Genomic DNA, 21,789 nt, shown 5'->3' with positions numbered 1-21,789 from the left:
AGACAAAAATTAGCCAGGCATGGTAGCAGGCACCTGTAATCCCAGCTACTTGGGAGGCCGAGGCACAAGAATCGCTTGAATCTGGGAGGTGGAGGTTGCCATGAGCCACGGTAGCGCCACTGCACTTCAGCATGGTTGAGTGACACTCCGTCTCAAGAAAAAAGTCATTTCAATGACTACCTCAGGAGATTCATAGGTATCTGACCCACATCTGAGATGGGATTTGCATTGCATTTTAGCTATGATGAGAACAAATATTTAATGTCTTCGAAGATTAAAAGCATACTGTGATAATATGGAAATCTTGGTGGGAATTCAGTCATTAGTGAGAATGTTTTGCGTTAAGTTCAAACCGGCCTCAACGAAGCTGATGTGAGGGAAGGGAAAGTGAACTCTGAGTAGAGCAGGGACAGAAGAAAGATGCTCCAGTGCGGATCAGGAAGGAGCAGGGGGTGAAATGTTACAAATTCTAGAACTCAGAGAGCTGAAGGTAATTACTTCCTTTTCAGGTTGTGAAACATGTTAACCTGTGGTAAAATACTTACAAGATGATAATTACCATCTAACCGTGTTGAAGTGTGCAGTTCAGTTGTGTGAAGTATATTCATGTCATTTTTTCTTTTTTTTTGAGACGGAGTCTCACTCTGTCACCAGGCTGGAGTGCAGTGGTGGGATCTTGGCTCACTGCAACCTCTGCCTCCTGGGTTCAAGCAGTTCTCCTGCCTCAGCCTCCCGAGTAGCTGGGACTACAGGCGTGCGCCACCATGCTCAGCTAATTTTTGTATTTTTAGTAGAGACGGGGTTTCACCATGTTGGTCAGGCTGGTCTCGAACTCCTAACCTCGTGATCTGCCTGCCTCAGCCTCCCAAAGTGCTGGGATTACAGGCGTGAGCCACCATGCCCAGCGAAATCTAGGGCTGGAACATGGCTGCAGCATATAAATAGAATTGAATTCCATCGTTTTGTTAACCCTGTTTTTTGTTTGTTTGCAGTTGTTGCTGTTTTTGAGACAGAGTCTCGCTCTGTCGCCTAGGCTGGAGTGCAGTGGTGCAATCTCGGCTCACGGCAGACTCTGCCTCCCGGGTTCAAACTATTCTCCTGCCTCAGCCTCCCAAGTAGGTGGGACTACAGGCGCCTACCACCACACCCGGCTAATTTTTGTATTTTATTAGAGACAGGGTTTCACCATATTGGCCAGGCTGGTCTGGAACTCCTGACCTTGTGATCCGCCCACCTCGGCCTCCCAAAGTGCTGGGATTACAGGCGTGAGCCACCACACCCAGCCCCTGTTTTGTTTTTGTTTTGCTTGTTTCTTAGGGTTGTTTTTCTATTTATGGTAAAGGCATTGGCTTTCCATTTGTAGCATCAATAGAATATTTTCTGTTAACAATAACCTTATGTCATAGTAAATGGTAAAGGGATTTAAAGCAGTGGTTTTCAGCTGCCAGAGGCCTGAGTGAGTTTGGGCACACTCTGTGTGATCGGGCAGAAGGCCTGTGGGAAGTTTAGCCGAGGACAGGGCCAGGAAAGGTGATGGACAGTGGGGGTCTGTCCTGGTCACCAGGCCCCTGGGTCCTGCCCACCTGCTTGGAGCTCCCCACCCATCACACATGATGCTGCCAAGCCCTCTGGGTATTGTGGGCAAATACCTTAGGAGAGAAGCTGATGAACTTTGTTTCTTGAAATGCACAGATTCCTTGGACATCCCTGAGAGATCAATCATGAAAGTCAACTTGGTTTTCTCCCCCTCATTTGGGTTCAGAATTTAAAGTCCACACACACAGGCAGTAAGATGATATAGATAAGGACATCATCACTGGGTTTCGGATGTTAAAATGTCTAGGTGGGTTAGGGGTGATTTGAGATCACACAACCTTGTGCCACAAAGAGGAATTCCCAGGCCAGAGGGAGACATTTTATTGCCATGTTATGATCTTATCATTGAGTTGAAAGGCAATCTTGTTTCATTTTGGATTCTTTCTTATGTTTATGTCTTATAAGGGCACTTTGAATTTCCAAGCAAATAATAATTTTGAATTAGCTTTTAATCATTGACTTCTAGCACAGTTATATGATGAGAAACATGCTGTGTGATTGGATTGCTCTCAAACATATTGAGATTTGCTGGAACAAAATAAGTCAGGTTAATTTTTGTAAATGTACCATGCCTGCTTAAAATGAATGTATGTACATTTGTTCCTGAGATACAGGTTGATGGGCGGATGGCTACATGGATGTGATGGAGATGGTTTACTATCGGGACCTTCCGCATCCTGCTGATGTTTTGTTGCTTAAGATATGAATGGCTGAGCGGAGGCTGTAAACCCTGGCACTCTGCTTGGGTATGAGGTTCTTCCTGCCATCCTGCCATCATTTGTTTTTTATGTTTTGTCGCCAAAAGTGACCTTGAGGAACCCTGGGAGCTCAGGAAGGAAGGAGCGCCCAGAAGCAGGGACAGGGAGCTGGTTGGGGAGGACCAGAAATCAGGTTTGTGAAGGTTCCAGAGAGGACCTGGCCTTGGGAGGAGCGTGGGGGACTGAGATGGGGGAGGGGTCATTGGAATGATGCGGGCGCTACTTGGAATGTCCATTGTGAGGCACCACCGGGGTCATCAGGGATTGGTGGAGAGGGAGTATGAAGCCCCAGGGTTGCTAAGGGAGGGCCCAGACCGAAGAAGGTTTGGTGGAAAGCAGAACCTTAGTCTTCCTCTAATTGCTCCTAAGCCTCACGCTCCCTTGCCCCGCGTGTCCTGTTGCTTCCGTGATCTTCTCCGTGACCTGTAGCTAAGCCTTCCACCAGCGCTTGAGTACTTAATTTGAACCGGATCCTTTCCCAGACCCTTTCTTCTTCTCCTCCTCCACCTCCTCCAGGTGCCCAACAGCCCCCTTCTCCTCCTTTCCCTTCCCTTACTTCCCCCCTTCCCCTCCCCTTCCCCTCCCCTCCCCCTCCCCAACTCAGATCCGGCCCCCGGTCCGTCCCCTTCCCTCCCCCCTGCCCTAAGCCACCTCCACCTCTGTCCTGGCCGCCTCAGGGCGCCTGAAAGGACCAGGACATGCGGGTGCGGTGGCTGCTCTTTTGGCTCCTCTTTTGGCTCCTGCTGGCATTTATCAGCCATCAGTCCACCTGTGTGAGTGGACGGGTGCTGTGGCTGCTCTTTCGGCTCCTCTTTTGGCTCCTGCTGGGATTTATCAGCCATCAGTCCACCTGTGTGAGTAGACGCTGGACCCGCGGGGTTTCTTCCTTTTTACTGGGCTGTGTCACGCGGCATGAAATGACACAGCTCAGGCCTGTAATCCCAGCACTTTAGGGGGCCGAGGTGGGCAGATCACTTGAGTCCAGGAGTTGAAGACTAGCCAGGGCATCATAGCAAAACCCCATCTCTACAAAAAATTCCAAAAAAGATTAGTTGGGCCTGGTGGTGCGTACCTGTTATCCCAGTTACTGGAGAGGCTGAGGTGGGAGGATCGCTTGGGCCCAGGAGCTGGCCGTTGCAGTGAGCCGAGATGGCCCCGCTGCACTCTTGTCTCTAACAAACAAAACGGACCAAAACAAAGTGAAATGTCATTTGATTTGTGTCATCTGGTTTGATGACTTTTTTTTTTTTTAGACAGAGCTGGAGTGCAGTGGCAAGATCTCGGCTCACTGCAACCTCCGCTTCCGGGGTTCAAGCAATTGTCCTGCCTCAGCCTCCTGAGTAGCTCTGATTACAACGCCTGGCTAATTTCTGTATTTTTAGTAGAGACGGGGTTTCACCATGTTCGCCAGGATAGTCTCCATCTCTTCACCTCGTGATCCGCCTGCCTCGGCCTCCCAGTGCTGGGATTACAGGCGTGAGCCACCGTGCCTGGCCAAACTATATAACCTTAAGTGTAAGTTTACTAACTTTGGAAAGTGCATACACCAGCATAAACCAACCCCCTTTCAAGATCTACATTATTTTATTTATTTATTTATTTTTTTGAGACAGTTTCTCCCTTGTTGCCGAGGCTGGAGTGCAATGGGGCAATATCAGCTCACCGCAACCTCTGCTTCCCAGATTCGAGCGATTCTCCTGCCTCAGCCTCCCGAGTGGCTGGGATTACAGACATGTGCCACCACTCCCAGCTAATTTTGTATTTTTAGTAGAGATAGGGTTTCTCCATGTTGGTCAGGCTGGTTTTGAACTCCCGACCTCAGGTGATCCGCCCGCCTCGGCCTCCCAAAGCATTGGGATTACAGGCATGAACCACCGTGCCCAGCCAAGATCTACACTATTATGTCACCCCAGAAAGTGAACTCTCACTCTTCCCAGCCAGTCTCTTTCTTATCATAGGTTAGCTTGCTTATTCTGGAATTTCGCGTATACAGATGCATGCCATGCCATAGGTACTCTTTTGTGTCTGCTTTATTCTGCTCAACACCATGTTTCTGAAATCATGACCATTGTTGTATGGTTCTCTAACTCCATCATTTCCATTTCAGACTCAGCATATGCTGAGTTCAACCTGTTGAAGGGCTATCTCTGTTTAATTCACCATCTTGAAAGAAACATTGAAAATTGAGATGTTTTCAAGAATATATAGTTAAATCCTGAGGAATCGATGTAGAAATGTTATCGTCTTCACTCACATAAGAGTCTAATGGAATTAATGTCAACAATCTTAGAGAAATCCCACACTATTCATGTCATTTTCATGATCTCCACCTTGGTAATTTTTTTTTTTTTTTTTTTTTTTTTTTTGAGACAGAGTCTCGCTCTGTCACCCAGGCTGAAGTGCAGTGGTGCGATCTCGGCTTACTGCAACCTCTGCCTCCCAGGTTCAAGTGATTCTTCTGCCTCAGCCTCCCAAGTAACTGGAACTATAGGCGGGTGCCACCATGCCCTGCTAATTTTTTGTATTTTTAGTAGAGATTGGTTTCACCGTGTTAGCTAGGATGGTCTCAATCTCCTGATCTCGCGGTCCACCCACCTCGGCTTCCCAAAGTGCTGGGATTGCAGGCTTGAGCCACCACGCCCGGCCCACCTTGTTAATTTTTAAGCACTAAAATTCGATACTTATTTGTGAATGAAGTAATCTCTTCATTGTATTTTTTTTTTTTTTAACTTATGCTGAGCTTTAAATGACAAAGATTCATATAATCCAAGAGAGAAGTATTATTTAGAGGGATTCTTTTACCATGTGATATATAATAAATGCATCCAATGTTATACATCAATTTAAAAAACAAGTAAATAACTAAAGAAAAGATAACTACTGGCCAGGTGCAGTGGCTCACACTTGTATTCCCAGCACTTTGGGAGGCCGAGGCAGGTGGATCATGAGGTCAGGAGTTGGAGACCAGCCTGGCCAAGATGGTGAAACCCTGTTTCTACTAAAAATACAAAAATTAGCCGAGCGTGGTGGCAGGCGCCTGTAATCCCAGTTACTCAGTAGCTGAGGCAGGAGAATCGCTTGAACCCGGGAGGCGGAGGTTGCAGTGAGCTGAGATCATGCCACTGCAATCTAGCCTGGGTGACAGAGCAAGACTTTGTCTCAAAACAAAAAGAAAAGAAAAGATAAGATAATTACTTTATACTTAGCTTGTCTTAGCCATGAGTGACGGGCTGCATGTGGCCCAGGACAGTTTTGAATGCAGTTCAACACAAATTTGTAAACTTTCTTAAAACATTAGGAGATTTTGGCCAGGTACAGTGGCTCATGCCTGTAATCCCAGCACTTTGGGAGGCTGAGGCGAGCAGATTACCTGAGGTCAGGAGTTCGAGACCACCCTGGCCAACATGGCAAAACCCCATCTCCACAAAAAATTAAAAAATTTGCTGAGTGCACTGTCAGGCACCTGTACTCCCAGCTACTCAGGAGGCTGAGGCAGGAGAATCACTTGAACCTGAGAGGCAGAGGTTGCAGTGAGCCGAGAGCACACCACTGCACTCCAGCCTGGGTGACAGAGTGAGACCCCATCTCAAAAACAAACAACAAACAAAAACAAAAACAATGGCCGGGCACGGTGGTTCACACCTGTAATCCCAGCACTTTGGGAGGCCGAGGCAGGCAGATCGCCTGTCGGGAGTTCAAGGCCAGACTGGCCAACATGGTGAAACCTCATCTCTACTAAAAATACAAAAATTAGTCGGGCGTGGTGGCAGAGACCTGTAATCTCAGCTGCTCGGGAGGCTGAGGGAGGAGAATGGCTTGAGCCCAGGAGCTGGAGGTTGCAGTGAGCTGAGATTGCACCACTGCACTCCAGCCTGGGCGACTGAGTGGAGCGGAACTCTGTCTCAAAAAAAAAAAAAGTGGTTTTTTTTTTAGATCATCAGCTGTTGTTAGTGTCAGTGTATGTTATGTGTGGCTCAAGACAACTTTGCTTCTTTTAATATAGGCAGGGAAGTCAAAAGATTGGATATCCCTGCTTTATACCAAGAAAGACAACACCCCACATTTGCAATGCCTAAAAACACTACGAGCCATCTGAAAAACATGAGACTTCTCTAACTTCTGTTCTTTTTTGTAGCAGTGGAATCCCACGGTGATATCTGAGGGATGTGGTTACCTTTTGGAGGAGGTTGACGGTTTCTAAGGATGATTCTTTCTGAGTGAAATATTGACAGTGTCATTGACCTTTTCATTATTTCAACTATTATTATTCCAGGTTATCAATACTCTGGCTGACCTTCGTCATCGTGGGACTGACTTTGGTGGAAGTCTTTGGTTACTTATCATTACTGTGTTTCTGAGAAGTTATAAATTTGCCATCTCCCTCCGCACAAGTTACCTTTCTGTGAGTATACTAACTTTCTGTAGAGGTATACTTGTAATCACAAATAAGAATAAGTTACATGAAACAATTCACGTTTCTGGACTTCATTATGAATATGTGGTTTTACCCCAAAAATCAGGGAAATGATTTATTAGCATAAGAAATATGAAAATATCTGCCATTTACATTATGAAAATTAAATAGGTCGGTGTTTAATAGAATGTCAACAGAGCTTTTGGTCAAAAATAAGTTTTTTTAACCTTTGTGCTATTTGTCACAAATGGAGTATGAGGTTTCGTCACTTAAATAGGAAAGTCTTTCTAAACTCTTCTGCTTTATAGTTCTATCGTATGGGTGGAAGGAAAGCTTCCAATCTCCTCTCTGAAGATTCACTGCAGAAATGAGCTGACAACAGACAGCTTAACAGGAAAAGAAAAACATAGAACAGGCATAAACATGGGAACCAGCTGAAAAATGAGACTGCTAGAAGGGCTGGATGGTTGATGCTTAAAGAGCACCCTCTTCTGAGGGGAGAGGGATATAGATGGAGATGTAGGCCATTTAGAGGGGCAGCAAATGATTTTTAGGGGAAATGAAAGAGCCCAAGGAACAAACAGTTGGCCTGAGACAAAGTTCCTCTGAGGTCATAGGGACGAGGTGACAAACTGCCGGAAGGTGAAGAGCAGAACTGCACTGGGTCTCATGATGCAGAGAAAGCCCCAGAGAATCTCTTAGAACTGCCCTCCAAGAGAATCAATGAAAAGTGTGTCTGGGCAGGGTAATTTTGAATGACATCATTCAAAGTGCATGTTCCCACTTGCAACTGGAGAGAGATCAGTATGTCAAAAGTCTGTACTTGGTAAGAATTTGGCTGCTAAGTTGTGCCATAATTTGTCTTTTGAGCCTTTTTTCCTTTGGGGAAGTTGAGCTCTACATTTTGTCTTGCCATTCATGACAGTAAAAATGTGGTCGTCTGGGGGCTGAACCTCCTTCTGAACAATGATCCAAGATAAAAGTACTAATACCACAATGCTTTTTTATATTCAAGGGAAGAGGAAGTATGTTTCAGTTTTACCACCTAGATAATTACACGTCATTTGGCACTGCCTTTCAAGATATGTAGAAAACAGAAAATATATGAGTTATGAAGATATCTAGGCACATTTAACATTCTCTGTGCCACTTAGTCCTGAACAGAGAATTTTTGGTATAAATTGGAGGAAGCTTTTTTTTTTTTTTTTTTTTTTCTTTTCTCACCCCCAAGACGTGTCTCCCTCTGTTGCCCAGGCTGGAGTATAATGGTGTGAGCTCGGCTCACTGCAACCTCCACCTCCTGGCTTCAAGTGATTCCCCTGCCTCAGCCTCTCAAGTAGCTGGGATTACAGGTGCCCACCACCATGCCCAGCTAATTTTTGTATTTTTAGTAGAGTCGGGGTTTTACCATGTTGGCCAGGCTAGTCTCAAAACCCGACCTCAAATGATCCACCCGCCTCAGCCTCCCAAAGTGCTGGGATTACAAGCGTGAGCCACCACGTGAGCCAGGGGAAGTTTTTAAATTTACCACTTTTTAACAATTCCATTTAGGAAAGTTCAGTTGAGCTGTTGGACTTGGACAACTTTGCACCTCTCATCTTTGTCCTTGTCATCTAGTCATCTATACCATTACCTCCTAAGCAGGGACATCATGGGTGCCATGAAGCATTCATGCGTGATGGCATTTCTTTGCCTCTCATTTCTTCGTGTGTTTGACATTTCTCCTAGCTCCAAACTGGGCCAGCTACCTTTCCTATGAAATCTAGCAGTAGCTGTGGGATAGACGTGGTTGCTGTTTTCATCTTTTTAGATTACCCATTGCTTCTCTCGAAATTCTAGTACATGATTTTTTTTTGATCCTATGTGCAGAAATCAGGAAAAAACAAATTCTACAAAGAATTTGAAAGATATTATTTCAGGCCAGGTGTGGTGGCTCATGCCTGTAATCCCAGCACTTTGGGAGGCTGAGGCAGGTGGATCACTTGAGTTCAGGAGTTCAAGACCAGATGGGCCAACATAGTGAAATCCCATCTCTACTAAAAAGACAAAAATTAGCCAGGCATGGTAGCAGGCACCTGTAATCCCAGCTACTTGGGAGGCCGTGGCACAAGAATCGCTTGAATCTGGGAGGTGGAGGTTGCCATGAGCCACGGTAGCGCCACTGCACTTCAGCATGGTTGAGTGACACTCCGTCTCAAGAAAAAAGTCATTTCAATGACTACCTCAGGAGATTCATAGGTATCTGACCCACATCTGAGATGGGATTTGCATTGCATTTTAGCTATGATGAGAACAAATATTTAATATCTTCGAAGATTAAAAGCATACTGTGATAATATGGAAATCTTGGTGGGAATTCAGTCATTAGTGAGAATGTTTTGCGTTAAGTTCAAACCGGCCTCAACGAAGCTGATGTGAGGGAAGGGAAAGTGAACTCTGAGTAGAGCAGGGACAGAAGAAAGATGCTCCAGTGCGGATCAGGAAGGAGCAGGGGGTGAAATGTTACAAATTCTAGAACTCAGAGAGCTGAAGGTAATTACTTCCTTTTCAGGTTGTGAAACATGTTAACCTGTGGTAAAATACTTACAAGATGATAATTTCTATCTAACCGTGTTGAAGTGTGCAGTTCAGTTGTGTGAAGTATATTCATGTCATTTTTTTTTTTTTTTTTTTGAGACGGAGTCTCACTCTGTCACCAGGCTGGAGTGCAGTGGTGGGATCTTGGCTCACTGCAACCTCTGCCTCCTGAGTTCAAGCAGTTCTCCTGCCTCAGCCTCCCGAGTAGCTGGGACTACAGGCGTGCATCGCCATGCTCAGCTAATTTTTGTATTTTTAGTAGAGACGGGGTTTCACCATGTTGCCCAGGATGGTCTCCATCTCTTGACCTCGTTATTCACCCGCCTCGGCCTCCCAAAGTGCTGGGATTACAGGCGTGAGCTACCGCACCTGGCATATATTTTTTTTTTTTGAGACTGAGTTTGAATTTTGTTATCCAGGTTGGAGTGCAATGGCACAATCTCAGCTCACCACAACCTTTTCCTGCTGGGTTCAAGTGATTCTCCTGCCTCAGCCTCCCGACTAGCTGGGATTACAGGCATGCACCACCATGCCTGGCTAATTTTGTATTTTTAGCTGAGACAGCATTTCTCCATGTTGGTGAGGCTGGTCTCAAACTCCCGACCTCAGGTGATCCGCCTGCCTCGGCCTCCCAAAGTGCTGGGATTACAGGAGTGAGCCACTGTGCCAGCCTAATGTGATTCTTGTGTGTGTGTGTGTGTGACAGAGTCTCATTCTGTCGCTCAGGCTGGAGTGCAGTGGTGTGATCTCGGCTCACTGCAACCTCCGCCTCCCAGCTTCAAACGGTTCTCTGCCTCAGCCTCCCGAGTAGCTCGGATTACAGGCGCCCGCTGCCATGCCCGGCTAATTTTTGTATTTTTAGTAGCGACGGGGTTTCACCATCTTGGCCAGGCTGGTCTTGAACTCCTGACCCCGTGATCCACCTGCCTCGGCCTCCCAAAGTACTGGGATTATACGCATGAGCCACCGTGCCCAGCCGTCATTCTTATATTATTATTTCCTAGGTGTCTTTCCTGAAGACTATCTTGCCGTCTCAAAATGGACATGATGGATCCACGGATGTAAAGCAGAGAGCCAGGAGGTCCAACCACCGTAGACAGGAAGGTATGGCTCTGTTGGAGTCCCCATAGTGTGGAAATGAGTTTGCCCTGGAAAGGGAAAGAACAGCTTCTTGCCCTCAGGTTTCTCACCTTCTCCTCTCCTCACTCTGACCAAGGGCTGAGGTCCATTTGTATGCACACAAGGAAAAGAGTTTTCTCCTTTCTAGGAATTAAAATTGTCCTGGAAGCCATCTTTACTTTATGGAGACAGGTGAAAACCAAAGTTCAAGCTAAAATCCATAAGACGAAGGTGACAACAAAAGTCAACCGTCATGACAAAATCAATGGAAAGAGGAAGACCGCCAAAGAACAGTAAGATGTGCCTTGACACAAATACTGTTGTATGAACCATGTGCCAATCAAAGTAGACAACTGTAAAGTCCTTGAGAATATTTTCTACAATATTTGTGGCAAATTCAGTGGGTTCAAAATTGAGTTTGTCCTTTCTGCTTCATTAGTTTAAGATATATAATTCCTTTCCCTTCCTACATTCTTGTTTGTAATTTTTTTGGGGGAAGAGGAGTTGCTAGTACTGGCATTGGTTTTCCTTTCTCTGTCTCTCTTTTTTTTTTTTTCGTGAGATGGAGCTTTGCTCTTGTTGCCCAGGCTGTAGTGCAATGGCACAATTTCAGCTCACTGCCTTTTGGGTTCAAGGAATTCTCCTGCCTCAGCCTCCCAAGTAGCTGGGATTACAGGTGCCCACCACCACGCCCAGCTAATTTTTGTATTTTTCCTAGAGATGGGGTTTCACCATGTTGTCCAGGCTGGTCTCGAACTTCTGACCTCAGGTAATCCACCTGCCTCAGCCTCCCAAAGTGCTGGCATTAGAGGCGTGAGCCACCACACCCAGCCTTTTTTTTTTTTTTTAATTTTGAGATAGAGTCTCGCTCTTTCGCCCAGGCTGGAGTGCTATGGTGCAATCTTGGCTCACTGCAACCTCTGCCTTCCAGTTTGAAGCAACTCTGCCTCAGCTTCCCGAGTAGCTTGGATTACAGGTGTGTGCCACCACATTCGGCCAATTTTTTTTTTTTTTTTTTTTTTTGAGACAGAGTCTCACTCTGTCACCCAGGCTAGAGTGCAGTGGCATGATCTTGGCTCACTGCAACCTCTGCCTCCCAGGTTCAAACGATTCTTATCCCTCAGCCTCTTGAGTAGCTGGGACTACAGGCATATGCCACCATGCCCGGATAATTTTTGTATTTTTAGTAGAGGCGGGGTTTCACCATATTGGCCAAGCTGGTCTAGAACTCCTGACGTCATGATCCGCACACCTTGGCCTCCCAATGTGCTGGGATTACAGGCGTGAGCCACCGTGCCCAGCCCAATTTTTGTATTTTTAGTAGAGACAGGGGTTCACCATGTTGGCCAGGCTAGTCTTGAACTCCTGACCTCAGGTGATCTGCCTACCTCAGCCTCCCAGTGTGAGCCACCGCACCCAGCCTGGATTGTTGAATTCAATGCTTGGGTCACCTCCAGATTCATTTTCACAGTCTTTCATGTTTTGGTCATATTACATTGTATTTTGCTGCCATATGACTGATCTTTTTTTGTTAAATGTGAGATACTTGTTACAAAATATTTAGCAATGAATTGAGGCCTAGTAGCATGTTATCTTGCTGCAGAAGAGATGGGAGTCTACTTCTGGGGGATGGTCAGGGGTCCTCCATACAGGCTGCAATTGAGGTCGTCGGTGCAGGCTCAGTCCCTACAAAGGCCAGGGTATTTCCTGTCCACCTCTATTCTGTTGCATGACTCTTCTGGGTCTCAACCAGAGCCAGTGGACTTCAGTATGGGTCGCTTTCATTGGCAGACCCTCAATCCACTTGTTTTCCATCTAACCCCACGCATGTGTGCAAAAGCTGCTCTGCTTCTTTGCATCTCAGTAGTTCCTTCTGGAATTCAGCAATGAAACTCAGGGAAATGGGTTCCAAATGCGAGGCTGACTTTCGTCCTGGGTTTCCTTCTTCTGCGTCTTCACCTCGTGTCTGTTTACTGCCATGTTAGCAATTTGATGTATTCAATCATGGGTTTTATATTCTGTTTGGTGTCCCCCATTGTTCTCATCAGAGATCAGAAGCTTCAGATGCACTTATGTCAACTCAAGAGTCGAATGCTTCCTTAGCTTCCCTCCAGAGTCAGGTTTTGTGTTTCTAGTTCCCAAGTGCACAGCAGGAGTAGTGATGTCCTCACTGGCTTCTCATTTGCATTAAACTGTGAGCTTCTTTAGCGTGGGGACAGGACCCTGCTCCCATTGTATTCTCAGCACCTCACCACACACTCCTTGTTGGAGGCCACTCCAGACAGCATGTGCTGAAGGATGCCCTGTGGTCAGAAACAAGTTGATTAACTTTCTCTTTGAAGTGTTTTCGTCCCTGTTTCCTAGCGTTCTGGGAATTTTACACATCCTTCCTATAAAACTAAGTATCAGGTGAGATCCTTAGGATCAGGACCATGAATCAAGTGGTGTGAGGGCAACACAGCTAACTTACCCTTTTTAGGCCGTTTCCTTTTTCTGCCCTCAATCTCTGTGAACTGAACCTTGTTAAAGTCAGTCAACACCAGGGTGGATGGTTTGCAGTTGTCACCTATTTTCAGGACATAACACCCTGACTTAGGAGCCATTCCGATCATTTCTAATTCAATAGATGCGCCCAGCATTCAGATTGCCTTTTCAGAATCTTTAAAGTCGATGACAAGAGTTCCAGTCCTGAATGATGGCAAAGTGCAGTAGTGAACTGCGGGGTTAATGACACCATATTCTGGAAGGATCTCTCTATGGCTGATGGTCTCAGTTCCGGCATCAGCCTCTGGGTCTCACACAGGAGGAGTCAGATGAGGAGCAATCCTCTGCTTCCGATGGAGTTAGTTGTGATGAATTGGTGAGGTCTGGTTTTTCACACTGAACTAAAATGAGCTTTCGCTGTGTCAAGCACAAGACTGACCCCAGAGACACACATAGTGCACCTCATAGAAGCTTTTAATAGTCTTTATATTTACTAAAGAATAGGACTAACTATGGAACTATGAAGATGAGCTGGAAATGACAGGTGACTTGCCAGCAGGCCAGAGTGTGATTTTTTTTTTGTCCCTCAATGGGAGGTGTCCATTCTTCCTTCAGTTGTGAGAATCAGTTGGTTCATTTATGGGAAGGTTGCAGGGGGGGATCTTTGAATCACAGACTTCAGATGCCAGAAGGGCAGAGGGAATCCCACACGGGCTGGTGGATCATGTGTGTGCATTTCTCTCCCTTCTAGTCTGAGGAAGCTAAGTATGAAAGAACATGAGCATGCAGCAAAGGAGAGGCTGCTATCAGAGGCAGAGGAAAATGGGAAATTGGATATGAAAGAAATACACACCTACAAGTGAGTTCAGAAACTGAACCCCACCCTCTTGGGAAACGCCCATTGGAGTGTTGTTTTTAACCTTTGTACAATGTTTAGACCCAGTAAATGCATAAATAGAAACAAATGGTCAGAAGACATATCGTGAGAGAGAGAGAGAGAGTTCACAAAACAGAAAACAAAGTACCTTAATATTTAGCAGTGACCAAAAGATGTGAAGCAGCAAAACATCTCCTGACCCCATTGCCAGCTAGACTGTGTGGAAACTCGGTTCATACCAGCCATTCTAGGGGTGGGGTGAGTTGTTGTCATCCTTAGGAAAGTGTGTTGTTGTAGGATCAACCACATCCTTCAAAAGGACTATGCCTGTTTATAAGCCCAGCTGTTTCTGCCCTGTGAAACACAGTAAGGATATTAATACAAAGAGAATACAGCTTTACGATAAAAGATGCTCAATGAAGGATGAATTAGGGATCTACTGAGAATGGGGAAGGAAACTATCATCTCAGAAGTCAGCAGGCAGTAAGCAAGAGGAGGAATCAATATAGCAACAGTTTGGATCAGACTGTACAGTTTTTTTGTTTTTGTTTTTGTTTTTCTGAGATGGAGTCTCGCTGTGTCACCCAGGCTGGAGTGCAATGACGTGATCTTGGCTCACTGCAACCTCCGCCTCCCAGGTTCAAGTGATTCCCCTGCCTCAGCCTCCCGAGTAGCTGGGATTACAGGTGCCTGCCACCACGCCCGGCTAATGTTTTGTATTTTTAGTAGAGACGGGGTTTCACCGTATTAGCCAGGATGGTCTCAATCTCCTGACCTCGTGATCCATCCGCCCCGCCCTCCCAGAGTGCTGGGATTACAGGCATCAGCCACCGTGACCGGCTCAGACTGTACTCTTACAGCCATCTGAAATAAGTTTTCTAGGTAGAGATAGATTGTGTGAGGGTACAGTTTTGAGGATAACAGAAACGTGGCAGATTATTTAAAATCATCCTGAAAGTGGTACTTTATCTGATGAAAGTGATTGTAATCCATAGGGAACTGTTTCAGCGTGCGCAAGTGTTGCGGCGGCGGGCAGAGGACTACTACAAATGCAAAGTAAGGAGCTTCCTCCCCGCAGCTGCAGGATAGTTCAGTGCTGATGCAGATGATGCCACGGCCCTTAGACTCTCTCAACATTCAATTTCTCATGTGTTGGCTTTTTCAGATCCCCCCTTCTGCAAGAAAGCCTCTTTGCAACTGGGTAAGTTTGCTTGTTTTCCTTGCTTTTGGACATAGTCTGCCAGGTCAGGACATGGATACATTTTTCTCCCTACGGCTCTGTGCTCAAGCCCTGCAGAGGGAGATGGCAGAGAGGAAGGCTGCCTACAAGCATCACAGTCCCATCCCTGTTGGTAACCGTGTTGTGCAAAAACACCTTCATCCCCACCCAGTGGGGCCCCGATCTAATATTCTAAGTGTCAGAGGTTCCGTATTTGTAATAGCAAATGGGCCCTGACTGTAAATTAGTGAAGAGTGAATGTAACTTATTACCCACAGGGACAATTCCAAATGAAGGCCTTAAATGATGCTCAGCTAAGCTGGTTCTTGTGTGGCCTCTGTACCTTCAAAAGCTGCCGAGTCCTATGATTACACGTGATGGGACTTGTACACTTGAAGTGAAACACAGTTTTAAAACTTGCTTTGTTTAGAATTCCCACCTCATTTTTCCATGGACAAAAGTATTCTTCATGTTTTAGTGCACTTACAATTTGGTATTACCTGGGAGTGAAAAGAAATATTATAGCCATGCCTAACTGACTTCTTGAGATAAGATTGTTCTGTCAGAAAACCCTCTCCCAGTTCCCCTGCAGCTCTTCAGGAATCCACATCTCTCCAGAGCTCTTTGTTCTCATGGGTGGCACCTCCGGAGTGAAGAAGATCCTTTGTCAAGAAGGGAAACAGAGGGGAAATGAGAGGGGCCTGCAGGCAGAGCTGGAATCAACTTCCACTCTGCCTCTTGCAAGCTGTGTGACCCTGGGCACAATTTCTCCTTCCTCTGGAAACCTCTGTTTTCTTAGATTTGGAGCAGGGTGGTCACACTGACCTTGCAGAGTTCTGAGAATCAGAGACAGAACATAAAAGGCCTGGAAAACATTCTCCAAAAAGAAGCTACAACATGTGTGGACAATGGGCTTTTCATGCCTCTCTTACTGTCTCTTACTGTCTGTTGACCTGGTGCAAGAAACATGCTCTGGTGACGGCTGTGAGGGAGGAATGAGGATAGACATAGACACTCCTGTGTCTCAAACATGCTTCTGTATTACTCCGTTATGACTCTGTCTTCCCTGGGGCAGGACCGCAGCCTGCCTACATTTGCAGACAGACACAGTGGCATGTGGAGACAACAGTGTGTCCCAATGACTTTTCTTTACCCCCCAGCTGTCAGCAGTACTCAGTGGAAGGGTGATATTATGACACTGATACTGCTATTCTGAAACCTGGAGGATGGAAAGGTGCAAAAATCTATCACCAGCAACAGAAGGTGCAGACTGTGTTGGTGGCGGTAATTTTGTCCATCAAATGAATATGTGTGAAAACATTCCCTCCTTTGGCCCTACAGATCAGAATGGCGGCAGCGGAGCATCGTCATTCTTCAGGATTGCCCTACCGGCCCTACCTCACAGCTGAAACTTTAAAAAACAGGATGGGCCACCAGCCACCTCCTCCAACTCAACAACGTCGTATAACGGATAACTCCCTGAGCCTCAAGACACCTCCCGAGTGTCCGCTGCATCCCCTTCCACCCTCAGCGGATGATAATCTCAAGATACCTCCCGAGTGTCTCCTCACTCCTCTTCCACCCTCAGCTCCACCCTCAGCTCCACCCTCACCTCCACCCTCAGAGGATGATAATCTCAAGACACCTCCCGCGTGGGCGCTCTATCCCCCTCCACCCTCAGCGTATGATAATCTCAAGACACCTCCCGAGTGTCTCATAACTCCGCTTCCACCCTGAGCGGATGATAAGAAACTAACAAAGAATAAATAAATAATATAAAAATAAAATGAATACTGCAGTCCTTATGTTATTGCTTTGTTTCAATATCTGGTATGATTGCCTGAGGGACCTGAGGTTTTTAATCGTAGGGTTTTTTTTTAATCTTTAGAAGTGGTTGGTTATGTAAAATATTATTATTTGGTTTTTTTTTTTTTGAGGCTGGATTTTGCTCTGTCTCCCAGGCTGGAGTGCAGTGGCTCGATCACAGCTCACTGCAGCCTCAACCTCCTGGGCTTCAAGCAATCCTCCTGCCCCAGCCTCCCAAGTAGCTGGGATCACAGATGTGTGCCACCACGCCTGGCCAATGTTAAAAAATCCTTTAACTTTTTTGTAGAGATGCACTCGTGGACTCAAGCGATCCTCCTACTTGTCATGACCACCAGCCTCTTTCTGATAAACATTTACACTGTTTATTATCTGATGCCATTTCTATCTTCTTCCTTGTCGTCCAGACATCAAAGAATTAGGTTTCTTCAGGGTTTTCTTTTCCAAGTGCTCAGTGTTAAAGATCACTCACATTAGGGCCACACACCACGGCTCATGCCTGTAATCCCAGCACTTTGGGAGCCCGAGGCGGGCAGAGCACTTGAGGTGGGGAGTTTGAGACCAGCCCAGCCAACTTGGTGAAACCCCACCTCTACTGAAAAAAATACAAAAATTAGCTGGGCGTGATGGTGCATGCCTGTAGTCCCAGCCACTTGGGAGGCTGAGGCATGAGAATCGCTTGAACCCAGGAGGCAGAGGTTGTAGTGAGCCGAGATCACATCAGCACACTCTAGCCTGGGTGACAGAGCGAGACTGACTCAAAAAATAAATAAAATAAATATCACTTACATTAGATATGCCCAAGGGGTGGTCTATAGAGAGTTGGAAGCAGTGGTTATTGCAACAGGGGCATGGAAGTCATCTGGCTATGCCAGGATGCCCAGGGGATACTCGGGGTGGGTGGCATGGGGGTGCTGGGGACTCACCGCACAGGACGCTCTGATTGATGCACTGCCAGGAGTAGCGCTCTGTCTTGGGGCTGCAGCTGGCCTCCTCAGCTCGAGTGTAACAACAGTCGTGGCCATGGCAGCACCTGCGGATGTCACATGGGCAGGACAGCAGGTGGGTGAAGCTCTCTCCTGGCCCTCCTCTCTTGCCAGGACCATGGGTGACTGAAGACTCCCAGGGAGGCACAGCATCCTCTTATCTAAGATTTTTTTTTTTTTTTTTTTTTTTTAAGAGACAGGGTCTTTCTCTGTCGCCCAGGCTGGACTGCAGAGGCACAATCATAGCTCACGGCAGCCTTGAACTCCTGGGCTCAAGCGATCCTCCCACTTCAGTGTCCCAAGTAGCTGAGACTTCAGGCACACGCCAGCATGCCCGGCTGGTTTTTTAATTTGTATTTCCTTTGAGACAGCGTATCTCTCTGTTGCTCAGGCTGGAGTGCAATGGCTCAATCAGCTCACTTTAGCCTTGAACTCCCGGGCTCAAGTGATACTGCCACCTCAACCTCCCAAGTCTGCTACTACAGGAACACAAACTCCTTTTTTAAATTTTTTGTGGATATGGGGTCTCACTATATTGCCTAGGCTGGTCTCGAACTCCCAGGCTCAAGCAGTCCTCCTACCTCAGCCTCCCCAAATGCTGGGATTACAGGTGGGAGCTACTGTACACCTGGCCTTATCTAAGCTGTTTCCCTGAAAATCCCCGTCTTGGGTAATGATTCCATTGGCCCCACCATGCCCTGTCCTGCCTTCCTGGCTGTGCCCAAGCTTGGTCCCTGCCTGCCTGCCTGCCTCCCTCTCTGGGTCTCGAGCTCCTGCGACACATGACTCCTCTCTCTTCCTGGAGTGATCCAAGCCCTGCCACTTCCTGACTTTGCCCACACTGTACCCTCTGCCTGGGGCAACTTCATGTCTGCCCATTGTCCCTTAGGCCTCAGCCCAGGCACAAGCCCCTGCCTCCGGAGGTCATCCAGGCCTCACCAGGCTACACCCGCTCGTAAAATTGGATTCCCTCCCTTCAGGGCAGGTTTATAATGAAATCCTCCTCAGAGGCCAGGTGCGGTGACACCCATCTGTAATCCCAGCACTTTGGGAGGCTGAGGTGGGAGGATCACTTGAGGCCAGGGGGTCGAGACCAGCCTGGGCAACATAAGAGAGACTCTTGTCTCTATAACAAATTTAAAAATTAGCTCACCAGGCCAGGCTCAGTGGCTCATGCCTGTAATCCCAACACTTTGAGAGGCCGAGGCAGGTGGATCACGAGGTCAGGAGTTCGAGAGCAGCCTGACCAACGTGGCGAAACCCTGTCTCTACTAAAAATACAAGATTAGCCAGGCATGGTGGCACGCACCTGTAATCCCAGCTACTCGGGAGGCTGAAGTAGGAGAATTGCTTGAACCCAGGAGGTGGAGGTTGCGGTGAGCCAAGATCACGCCATTGCAGTCCAGCCTGAGCAACAGAGCAAGACTCTGTCTCGAGACAATAAAAACACACAAAAAATTAACTCGCCATGATGGCACATGCCTATAGTCCTAGCTACTTGGGAGGCTGAGGTGGGAGGATTCCCTTCAGCCCAGGAGTTTGAGGCTGCAGTGAGCCACTGTGATTGTGCCACTGCACTCTAACCTGGGCAAAAGCGAGACCCCAGGCTAGAGTGCATGATTTTGGGTCACTGCAACCTCCACCTCCCAGGTTCAAGTGATTCTCCTGCCTCAGCCTCTTGAGTAGCTGGGACTACAGGCATGTGCCACCACGCCTGGGTAATTTTTGTATTTTTAGTAGAGACAGGGTTTAGTAGAGACCATGGTGAAACCCCGTCTCTATTAAACAAATCTCTACTAACCCCATCTCTACAAAAAACAGCTGGGCGTGGTAGTGCACACCTGTAATTCCAGCTACTTGGGAGGCTGAGGCACGAGAATCATTTGCATCTTGGAGGCAGAGTTTGCAGTGAGCTGACATCGCACCACTGCACTCCAGCCGGGATGACAGAGCAAGACCCTGTCTCAAAAAACAGAAAAAGGAACAAACAACAGCAACGACAACAAAAAAACCTCTGTGTCAATCACAGCCTTCAAGCTAGGGGAGAGGCGGCCGAATTCTGCCCTCTGCTAACTGACTATAGCTTTGTGGAAATGGGTGAGTGGCGTGCCCTTGTGAGCCTCAGGGCCCCATCTGTAAAATGGGCATAACTGTCATGCCTGTCTTGAAGAACAGCCTTGGGGGTAAATGAGTGGAAATCATGGAAAGATCTCAGCCCACAACCTTCCACAGAACAGACGCTTCTCACACAGTAAGTAGCAGGAGTGCAGAGGCTGCAGGCATGAATCCAGCCAGACTGCCTGGGTTCAAGTCCCAGCTCCCACGTCTTGGTAACTATGTGGCCTCAGACAAGTTACTTAATATTTCTTTTTTTTTTTTTTCAGACGGAGTTTTGCTCTGTCACCCAGGTTGGAGTGCAGTGGTGTGATCTCGGCTCATTGCAACCTCTGCCTCCCGGGTTCAAGCAATTCTCCTGCCTCAGCTTCCTGAGTAGCTGGAATTACAGGCACCTGCCACCACACACAGCTAATTTTTGTATTTTTAGTAGAGACGGGGTTTCACCATGTTGGCCAGGATGGTCTCGAACTCCTGACCTCGTGATCTGCCTGCCTCAGCCTCCCAAAGTACTGGGATTACAGGCGTGAGCCACCGCACCTGGACACGTTACTGAATATTTCTGTGCCTAGGTTTCTTCATGTGAGATGGGATTGTTGTGAGAACACAAAGGGATTCCCAGGGCAGTTCCTAGTGCATAGTCTGGCTGCCTTTGTATGTGTGTGTGCGTGCGCGCGTGTGTGTGTTTAATATAGAGACAGGGTCTCACTCTGTTGCCTAGGCTTGTTTCAAACTCCTGGGCTCCAGTGATCCTCCTGCCTCGACCCAAAGTGGTGAGATTACAGGCATGAGTCAACACACCTGGTCACTTTATATTATTATTATTTTTTTCTTTTGAGACAGGGTTTGGCACTGTTGTCCAGGTTGGAATACAGCGGTGCAATCTCAACTCACTGCAAACTCTGCCTCCCGGGTTCAAGCAATTCTCCTGCCTCAGTCTCCCGAGTAGCTGAGATTACAGACGCCTGCCACCACACACAGCTAATTTTTGCATTTTTAGTAGAGATGGGGTTTCACCATATTGGCCAGGCTGGTCTTGAACTCCTAACCTCAAGTGATTTGCCCGCCTCGGCCTCCCAAAGTGCTGGGATTACAGGAGTGAGCCACCGCTCCTGGCCAATTTTTTAAGGCAACGTTTTCAGCCCATGGCCAGGGTAAGGCGCAGCTAGTACCAAGATCTGGCTTCACTGGCCATGTTATCCAAGAGGCCTCTGCCTGCCTGCAAAGTAGTACTGCACACTGGGATCTCCCTGGACCAAACCCCAGCTTCAGTTTTGGGTACTTCCTCATAAGCCTTGACTACCCCAGAGTGTGAGGGATTTTGTAGCCTGGTCCCAGGCATGCACTCACCAGTCAATGGCATCGCGGGGCTGGCCATGGCCTCCCAAGCCACAAAAGCAACCATATTTCACATAGGCGATGGGAGTTCAGGGACCAACACAACCCACAATTCCTGCCAGTTCCAGGATCCCACGCCGGTGCACACATAATATCCTGGAGGCTGGGGGGTAAACAAAGGTGACAGGCTGCAGGTCAGGGCTTCCCAGACCCCTGGGAAGGGCATGAGCCTGAGAAGAGCCTAGGTGTTACAGCCTGGCTGTCTGGGTTTGAGTCCTACTTCCTGGCTGTGTGACCTTGGACAAATTCCTAACCTCTCTGGGCCTTGGTTTCCTCATCTGTGAAATGGGGGATAAGCTGACTTCAACTCATATGAATGAAATGAGATAATGAGTATAAAGCCCCTGGTGCATGAAAAGGCTATTATAATCCGGCTGGGCTCAGTGGCTCACACCTGTAATCCCAAGATTTTGGGAGGCCCA

The 21,789-nt window shown here is 47.3% G+C and overlaps 1 protein-coding gene across 1 annotated transcript in view; it reads left to right on the top strand.

Moving 5' to 3' along the window:
- Window positions 1-16,831, top strand: part of LOC112205831 (nuclear pore complex-interacting protein family member A5) — a 36,677-nt gene extending 19,846 nt beyond the window's left edge. Inside the window, exons 6-12 of the mRNA XM_063796755.1 lie at window positions 6,628-6,756; window positions 10,350-10,449; window positions 10,613-10,757; window positions 13,700-13,807; window positions 14,821-14,881; window positions 14,991-15,026; window positions 16,386-16,831. Coding sequence (XP_063652825.1) covers window positions 6,628-6,756; window positions 10,350-10,449; window positions 10,613-10,757; window positions 13,700-13,807; window positions 14,821-14,881; window positions 14,991-15,026; window positions 16,386-16,781 — 975 coding nt within the window. The 3' untranslated portion in view covers window positions 16,782-16,831. The remainder of the gene's footprint in view (window positions 1-6,627; window positions 6,757-10,349; window positions 10,450-10,612; window positions 10,758-13,699; window positions 13,808-14,820; window positions 14,882-14,990; window positions 15,027-16,385) is intronic.
- Window positions 16,832-21,789: the final 4,958 nt, after the last annotated feature.

The sequence above is a fragment of the Pan troglodytes genome, chromosome 18 (assembly GCF_028858775.2).
Source record: "Pan troglodytes isolate AG18354 chromosome 18, NHGRI_mPanTro3-v2.0_pri, whole genome shotgun sequence".
In the NCBI taxonomy this organism is placed as follows: Eukaryota; Metazoa; Chordata; class Mammalia; order Primates; family Hominidae; genus Pan; species Pan troglodytes.
The sequence above is the reverse complement of the archived record's forward strand: the minus strand, read 5'-3'. Positions and strand labels throughout refer to the sequence as shown.